Source organism: Ranitomeya variabilis, chromosome 5 (genome assembly GCF_051348905.1).
Source record: "Ranitomeya variabilis isolate aRanVar5 chromosome 5, aRanVar5.hap1, whole genome shotgun sequence".
NCBI classification, from domain to species: Eukaryota; Metazoa; Chordata; class Amphibia; order Anura; family Dendrobatidae; genus Ranitomeya; species Ranitomeya variabilis.
In genome coordinates this window covers 22,505,569-22,515,310 of record NC_135236.1, presented here as the reverse complement: position 1 = coordinate 22,515,310, position 9,742 = coordinate 22,505,569, and the positions used below count along the sequence as shown (strand labels likewise).

Sequence of the window (9,742 nt, the reverse complement as noted above, 5' to 3'; positions counted from 1 at the left end):
TTTCTTACTATTGCACCAACAGTTGTCTCCTTCTCACCCAGCATCTTACTTATGGTTTTGTAGCCCATTCCAGCTTTGTGCAGGTCTATGATCTTGTCCCTGACGTCCTTATAAAACTCTTTGGTCTTGCCCATGTTGTAGAGGTTAGAGTCTGACTGATTAATTGAGTCTGTGGACAGGAGTCTTTTATAAAGGTGACTATGTAAGACAGCTGTCTATAATGCAGGTAATGAGTTGATTAGGAGTCTAACTGGTCTGAAGGATCCAGAACTCTTAATGGTTGTTAGGGGATCAAATACTTATTTCTCACTGCAAAATGCAAATAAATTTATATAATTTATTCAGTGTAATTTTCTGGATTTTATTTTTGATATTCTATGTTCTTGTCTTTGTCAGTGGCTAAAATTACAAAATCAGCAAGGGATCAAATACCTATTTCCCCACTGGAACAATCTCAAACAGCAGCTTACTGAGAGGAGGTAGCAACATTCTTAGGAAGCTGACCAAGCATAGCAAGGTATCTGGCCAGGTGACTGGATTTTCCCAATCTGGGTTATCCAAATAAATCACCAGTTCAGCGTTTGGCAATAGAGCAGTTCTGTAAACTACCAGCTGGAACCATGGTCCCTTATGCTGAAGTATCTTAAAATCACACTGGTTACAAGAGCAGGGTCCTTTTTATGTCCCTCAGCTCCCATTTCAAGGAATTGTTCCCCATAAGATAGGAGGGTGGATTATCATGGCTGTTCCTGTACATAATCCGTAATTCCACAAATTATCATATGAAAAGGGGCAACTGACAGTCCCACATGAAACAATGGCTCATGTCTCTTGACTTACTGAACAAAGAAATAGTATATCTGGCATAATTAAGAACAATTCACCCATGTACAAGTGGCCAGATTTCCATAATTGAGTGATCACAACGGCTAATAATATTATAAAACTAGCAGTTCCTGCCAAATTAAGAAAACAGCAGTTTGATCACACAATTTGTCAAAAGAATGCGCACTGGATGAATCAAATGATTGGAAATCAAATTTTGTTGAAAAGAAAATGTTAGATGATAGAGTTGAATTTCACAAGATTCTTTCATTTCTAGGGGTACTCTAGGTAAAATACCCAGTCATGTAGAGCCTTTTCTGATCTACTCAGATAAGCAAATTTATTTGAGTAGAATTAAATTTTCCTCAACTTTTGCAAAAATTGTGTTGCTCACAAACTTAAAATGGCGACCAGCTGCTGCCACCATTTTGCTGAACCATTGAGGGCTAAGCAAATGGTTAAACAAGATAATTCTTGTCTCAACCTTCACCCCGCCCACTGATGCCAAGTCTCTACTCACGCCGTACACATCACGCTATCCTCCGGATTGCAGCCTGGCAAAATAAGACAGCCCGGGATGCAGGGTGTCAGTTCCTTTTGCCCCTGTGTTGCTCCACACGCAAAGAGCTCTGCAGAGAACTGCTCTGTCTGCTTCCAAACCAACACTGACACACCTCCCCCTCTACTACAGGGCTTTTATTCAGTCACTGCTTCACTATTCTAATTAGAGCCACACCTGTGTCTGCAGTACGCCCTCATTGCCTCATTACCCTTCCATGCACATTCTGGAGAGCAGATACAGTGCCCTCTAGCTGTAATGGGTCACTGCCTCACAGCGGGCAAGGGGAAACAGTGATGTTTGAGGCCTAATTGATGCTCAAGCTGTAGACTCAATTGAAGAGAATAAGGTTGCATGGATGCTGGACAAGGTGAGTTTTGAGATGAGAATTACTTTTTTTCCTTTTTTTTATTAATTATGATCTGGGACCTGGATAGATATAATATCTAACATTACATTTGCTGCAAACAACTTTCCTGCCAATCAAATTGCCCACTGACATCAAAATCATAATTCGAACCTCAGCAGATCTGCTCTTTTCTAGACTTTACTCCCATTCATCCAGAGTCCTAACTACATGTTGAGCAATAATCCCAAACAACCAGTCATGTCATAAGAACGAGAGAAGAAAAGCTTATTACAAAACAGGAAAATATTTATTGATTATTTCGTTTATTGACTTTTTTATTTCCTTATTTCTCAGACTGTAAATTATGGGATTTATAAAAGGAGTAAACACAGTATATAGCAGTGATAGGAGTTTATTAATATTTAAGGTTTGAACTACTGTTGGGAAAACATAAACACTCAATATAGTCAAGTAGAATATGGAGACCACGATGAGGTGAGAGCTACAGGTGGAGAAGGCTTTCTGTCTACTGCTAGACTGAACCTGGAAGATGGTGAGCATGATATTAGCATAAGAAATTATTATAATTGTGATGGGGATGACAAGTATAGGAAAGCTCATTATGTAGACTTCTATTTGAATAATGTTAGTATCAGAACAGGCAAGTTCTATTAAGGGAACAAGATCACAGAAAAAATGGTCAATGATATTTGGTCCACAAAACGTCAGCATCGATACTGTTATGGTATCAATGAATGCAAGGAGGAAACCAACAAGCCAAGACAAGATGGCCCATTTCACACAATCTCTACTTGTCATGATGATGGTGTAATGGAGAGGTTTGCAGATGGCTACATATCTGTCATAAGACATCACTGTGAGGAGGAAACATTCAGATGTTTCTATACCACCAAAAATATAAAACTGAGTCAAACATTCAATAAAAGTAATGGCTTTCCCATTAGTCAATAGAATATGGAGAGTGTTAGGGACAATATCTGTGATCAATAAGATGTCACTGATGGACAACAGTGAGATGAAGAAGTACATTGGAGTGTGGAGGTTCTTGCTGGTGGACACCAGAGTGATTAACAGAAGATTCCCACATATTGTTCCAGAGTAAATCATGAAGAGAAGACAGAAAACTAAAATTCTTGAATGTTGGTCACTTTGAAATCCTAGAAGAAAAAACTCTGTGTCCATAGTCAGATTGTTTTCCTGCATAAATATACAAATGTAACAATTAATTGCTGCTAATAATAATAATAGTAATTATAACGACTGTTAATAGTTCTAATAAAAATGAAAAATTTAATAGATTTGATAGGGTCTATTAAAATGAGTCTTGTGGCTAAGAGCTTGTGAAAACGATATTGTGCTACTTCCTCTTCAAGCCCAGAAATAGTGGGATCACAAAAGTGCAATTCTAGTGAGATACCATCAGCATAGAAATGATTGAAGCAATCCATTGAAATTTACTTCGATTAAAATATCTAAAACCTCACAGGTCTCCGTAAAATCGAACAATTTGCAATTCGATGGATGAACTAAATATTAGTCCTGTGCCATTTCACTGACTGTTGAAGAGTTGAAGAGCAGGCTATGGACATCAGGCGCAGCCAGCTCATTTCACATAGAGTCCAAAAACAATTAGTTTGAGTTGTACAATTTCACAAATGCTGCCTAAAACACATTGAAATTGTGAGTGGTAGTCAGTCTGGAATAATAATCCAAAGGTTCAAGTGAGATAAAAAGTTGCTTCACTTCAGGCCTCTTCCTTTACGTGATGCTCACATAGTAGGTTGCAAAAACCTGTTTACAGATTCACATTATCAGCTGCATTTTTTTTAAAATCTTCACATACTGCAATTGCAAATTAGGGGTGGACGGTTAACTTTTGTAATAATTTTGCTAGTAAAGAAGAATTTTGAAAGATAGGTTTGCGTGTCACAAGCACAAGTATCGGAAAAAGGGAAGTTCAACTACAGAGAACCGCCACACCTATACCCAACTGCTTCCTGTACAGACTAGAATGGCCCCAGCCACACAACTAAAAAAACACCTCGGAACTGACTCCTTAAAAGGCCTTCAAGGGGTTTCTCCTACCTCCTGAGGAACAAGAAAGGATGGCGCAAGGGAAAAAGAAAGTGTGAAGAAAAATAGGAAAACTCAGGCCAGGAACGAAAACATGTTCATATTGGGTAGTGAGGGGAAACTAAGGAGAATCAAAATAAAAGGAACAAGTAACCTCCCAGAAACCTAGCAGTGGTAAAATGAAAAGATACTGGGAAGGAAAACAAGAAGACTCTATGCAACAATACAACTGGAGTTTACCAAACAAACACCTTAGCTGAAGAGTTGGAACTTCTCAAAACACATCCACCAAAAGATATAGCCAACAAGGAAGTGCAGTGAAGGGTGAACAAATAAAACCCCACCCAAAAGGGCAAACAAAAAAGGGAAAATGTGAAACACCTGTTGAGGAGTAAACCAAGAAGAGAAAACAAAGACAATAGAAATCAGCATATGGACATGGAAGAAAATTGCATCAACTGGTCAGAGGATTAAATCACCAAACCGCGACATGACACAAGTCAGCCATAGATTATTTATTAATTCATTAATTTATTTTTAAATGAGAATTGTGTGATTAAAACATAACTTTTAATGCAATTCACATATAATACACTAGCTGAAGAGCCCAGCGTTGCCTGGGCATATTAAATATCTGTGGTTAGTTATAGCACCTCACTTCTCTTATTTTCCCATCACGCCTCTCATTTTCCCCCTAACATCTTTAATTTCCCCCCTCACTCCTCTCATTCCCCACTAACACTTGTCATTTCGACCTCACATCTGTCATTTTCCGATCACTTCACTATTTCCCTCACTCCTTTTATTTTGCACTCACACCTTTTCATTTTCACCTCACACCTTTCATTTTCCCCTCAGTATATACATGTTTGTCATCTCCCTTATATATAGTATACACCTGTATGTCATCTCCTGTATATAGTATATACCTGTATGTCATCTCCCCTGTATATAGTATATACCTGTATGTCATCTCCCCTGTAAATAGTATATACCTGCTGTATGTCATCTCCTGTATATTGTATATACCTATGTGTCATCTCCTCCTGTGCATAGTATATACCTGTATGCCATCTCTTCTGTATATAGTATATACCTGTATGTCATCTCCTCCTATATATAGTATATACAGTACCTGTATGTCATCTCCTGTATATAGTACATGCCTATATGTTATCTCCCCTGTATATAGTATGTACCTGCTGTATGTCATCTCTTCCTGTATATACTTATGTGTCATCTCCTCTTTTATATAGTATATACCTGTATGTCATTGCCTCCTGTATATAGTATATACCTGTATGTCATCTCCTCCTGTATATAGTATATACTTGTAAGTCATCTCCTCCTGTATATAGTATATACCTGTGTGTCATCTGCTCCTGTATATAGTATACACGTGTGTGTCATCTCCCCTGTATATAGTATATACCTGTATTTCATCTTCGCTGTATATAGTATATACCTGTATGTCATCTCCTCCTGTATATAGTATATACCTGAGTGATCTCCTCCTGTATGTAGTATATACCTGTATGTCATCTCCTCCTGTGTATAGTATATACCTGTATGTCATCTCCCCTGTATATAGTATATACCTGTATGTCATCTCCCCTGTATATAGTATATACCTGTGTGTCATCTCCCCTGTATATATTATATACCTGTGTGTCATCTCCCCTGTATATAGTATATACCTGTGTGTCATCTCCTCCTGTATTAGACCTCATTCACACGTTATTTGCTCAGTATTTTTACCTCAGTATTTGTTAGATAAATTGGCAGCCTGATAAATCTCCAGCCAACAGGAAGCCCCCCTGGCAGTATATATTAGCTCACACATAATAGACAGGTCATGTGATTGACAGCTGCCGTATTTAATATATGGTACATTTGTGGTACGCTTTAAGTGTGAGCAAGTTTTGTGTGAGGCAACTTTTGTGCATGTGGCAGTTTTTCCGCATGTGTAAGTTTTGAGTGTGGCGAGTTTTCCATGAGGTGAGTTTTGCACATGTGGCGAGTTTTGTCTTAGCCTAGTTTTGCATGTGGCGAGTTTTGCGCGTGGCGAGTTTTGAGCGGCGACTTTTGTGTTTTGACTTTTATGTGGCGAGGTTGGTGTATGTGTGGGGAAATGTGTGCTGAGGGTGATATATGTGTTCAAGCACGTGGTAGTGTGAGCTGCATTTTGTCTGTGTGTTCATATCCCCGTGTGTGGTGAGTATCCCATGTCGGGGCCCCATCTTAGCAACTGTACGGTATATACTGTTTGGCGCCATCGCTCTCATTTTTTAAGTCCCCCTTGTTCACATCTGTCAGCTGTCAATTTGCCTCCAACACTTTTCCTTTCACTTTTTCCCCATTATGTAGATAGGGGCAAAATTGTTTGGTGAATTGGAATGTGCGGGGTTAAAATTTCACCTCACCACATAGCCTATGATGCTCTCAGGGTCCAGATGTATGACTGTGCAAAATTTTGTGGCTGTAACTGCGACGGTGCAAATGCCAATCCCGGACATACACACACATTCAGCTTTATATATTAGATAGCAAAGTAGAATTTCTTAAAACATACAGCAAACAAGGTGTAAAACTCCATGGACCCGTAGAAGCGCAAGTGCGCGAAACGGCCGCCGTTCAATTTTTCACTCCCCGCACCCATCTCCTCACCTGCCGCTGCTGAAATATGTCTGTAACTTGCTAACCGCAAATAAAGGACAGCAATTCCACTGCATTGAAGGGTGAGTGCCACTTTCATTCTTATATTGACTCTATCGATTGTGGATTTCATATGTTGAGCACTGCCCATGTCAGCAGTTAGCCTCGGAATGCTCCGATTCCTACAGGATCAAATAAATCTTCATATGTTTATGAAATACACAGCAGTCGGTGCCATTCACTCCCACCTTTTTCTCGAAGTACCTCATCCATAACATAGCTCAAGCCTCTCCTTGTTTCATTACATTTTTTCATTACATATAAGAACATTCTCCATGAGGTCCTCTGTAACACATCACTAGACATATACAGTAAGATATTCTGCTTTTCTTTTTTTCTTTCAAGAATGACCCTCAAGTTTCTTTTAATCTCTCCCTTGTTTCATTAATCCTGGTCTTTAATGAATCTACTACAGTTTGTAATGCCAAACATTTCCCTCATGGACCTGACACCGATTGTTCATCAGTCAGCTTTAGCTTTTTTGGCTAATCTACTGTTTTGTTTTCCGATTCCCTCTCTACAGTTTGGAACCACAATACCATTTTTCATTTGGGGAACGTCTTATGTTGTAATTATATATTGTAATAATTGATAGGAATGTTAATTACAAATCTGTTTCGATAACCCTGCCTTTTTTTACACCATTGATCAATCGCATCTATTAAAAAAATTCTTGATGTAAAGGGCCTTATCAGCCTATTCAAAAGATCTCTCACATAGAACACAAATAAATAAATAAATAAATAAATAAATAAAAAGCAGCACAAAATTATAAAAGGGTGCAAAAACCTTCCAGGCATGTACCAAACCTTTTCAATAAATCCAGGAAAATAAAAGCAGCACACCAATAAATGAAAAAAAATCTGTGCAGTTTATTGGCCCATGTGAGACGCTTCAGTCCCAAGTGTGGACCTTTCACATAGAGCACAGCTATTGTTGTGATATTTTTTGCAGGAACCAAAATTTGCTTCCACTATTCATCCCAAATTACAACATATTAAGTTCCCCATATATTCAAGTTATGTTTTGGTAAAAAAACAAAGGGACTACAGTCATTACTGTAATCAATAATATATTTTTCCAGTTAATATCTAAACACACAAATCCTTTGGTAGATGCTACATCTTAATTTGAAAGATTAGCAATACAATTATAACCATAATTGGTAACATAGGGACAACATTTAAAAAAAAAATCAAAGAAAAAGTGACGAGCTTGACTTTGACCGTGACAACCATTGCATTGGAGATATGTAAATATACCATCAGAACCATTAGTTCTGCTGGACTGCATGGAAAGCAATATACTGGAATGCTTGTGGGATAACAGTTACAGTTGTGCTTAAAAGTTTACATACCCCAGCAGAATTTTTGCTTTCTTGGCCTTTTTTCAGAGAATATGGATGATAACACCAAAACTTTTTCTCCCTTCATGGTTAGTGGTTGGGTGAAGCGATTTATTGTCAAACTACTGTGTTTTCTCTTTTTAAATCATAATGACAACCCAAAACATACAAATGACCCTGATCAAAAGTTTACAGAAGTTGACACAAATGGGTTTGAATGGCTACTAAAGTAACATCCTCCTCTGTGACCTGTTTGCTTGTAATCAGTGTGTGCACAAAAGCTGAGTGAGTTTCTGGGATCCTGACAGACTCTTGCATCTTTCATCCAGCCACTGATGTTTCTGGATTGTGAGTCAAGGGGAATACAAAAGAATTGTCAACAGATCTACGGAAAAAGGTAGTTGAACTGTATAAAACAGGAAAGGGATACAAAAAGATATCTAATGAATTGATAATGCCAGTCAGCAGCGTTCACACTGCACAACCAAGCCAATCATGACCTAGCTACCATATTTCATAGTGGTAGACAGTACTGCTATGGTTGGAGCTTCCATCGCTGGACCTACACTGCCACACATTTCCTTCTTTCCCTTCCTAATGCTGTATCATTGCCTTTTCCACTACCATGGCACGATCACACCAGCCCCTCCAGGCTACTAATCTGTGTTGTATATTGATAAGCTGTATGTATGATGTGAAATGTACTCTTGAGGGTTCAAAAATATCAAATAGTTTCCAAAGTAGGACTCAATTTTTTTTAGAAATTCTTGTTCACAAGCCATAAAGTCTTCATTTTGAAAACAGGCAGCCTATTCTTGATCCCTTAAAAAGGGATAATTTTGGAAGGCCTGAGACAAAGCTTTTTTAACTTAAAGGGCCACTGTCACCCCCCCCAGCCGTTATAAACTAAAAGAGCCACCTTGTGCAGCAGTAATGCTGCAGTCTAACAAGGTGGCTCTTTTAGTTTTTGATTCATTTATTACCTCAAAAAAGCGTTTTAAAAATTGGCCACACATACCAGATATTGTACCTGGAGGCGGTCCGAAGCGTCCTGTATGAATCCCACAACTGCCGTCACTCTTCTCTTCAGGGGCGATGATACCTGCCCCCTGAGCGCTGTAATCTTCTGAAATCCGGCGTCTGCGCTGTGCGTGCCTGCCTGGGGCCTGCGCAGTGTTCATTGTCAGTGCGGCCACACTGTTGCTGAATCCCCCGCCCCGCACTGTTATTCATTATGCACAGTGCGGGGCTGGGGCTCCTGGGCATGCGCACTGCGCTGTTTAGACGCTCCCCAGCTCCAACGCTCCCCAGCTCCCCCGCCTTCCCAGAAACCCCAGCCCCGCACTGTTATTCATTATGCACAGTGCGGGGCTGGGGTTCCTGGGAAGGCGGGGGAGCTGGGGAGCGTCTAAACAGCGCAGTGCGCATGCCCAGGAACCCCAGCCCCGCACTGTGCATAATGAATAACAGTGCGGGGCAGGGGATTCAGCAACAGTGTGGCCGCACTGACAATGAACACTGCGCAGGCCCCAGGCAGGCACGCACAGCGCAGGCGCCGGATTTCAGACGATAACAGCGCTCAGGGGGCGGGTACCATCGCCCCTGAAGAGAAGAGTGACGGCAGTTGTGGGATTCATACAGGACGCTTCGGACCGCCTCCAGGTACAATATCTGGTATGTGTGGCCAATTTTTAAAACACTTTTTTGAGGTAATAAATGAATCAAAAACTAAAAGAGCCACCTTGTTAGACTACAGCATTACTGCTGCACAAGGTGGCTCTTTTAGTTTATAATGGCTGGGGGGGGGGTGACAGTGGCCCTTTAACTCATTTTGAGAATAGTACATACTGTATGT

The 9,742-nt window shown here is 39.9% G+C and overlaps 1 protein-coding gene across 1 annotated transcript; it reads right to left on the bottom strand.

Annotated features, from left to right (window-relative positions):
- Nucleotides 1–2,021: 2,021 nt before the first annotated feature.
- Nucleotides 2,022–2,957, bottom strand: LOC143774718 (olfactory receptor 5G29-like). The gene has a single exon (XM_077262483.1). The coding sequence runs from the start codon at nt 2,955–2,957 to the stop codon at nt 2,022–2,024; it is 936 nt and encodes a 311-aa protein (XP_077118598.1).
- Between the last annotated feature and the right edge of the window lie 6,785 nt (nt 2,958–9,742).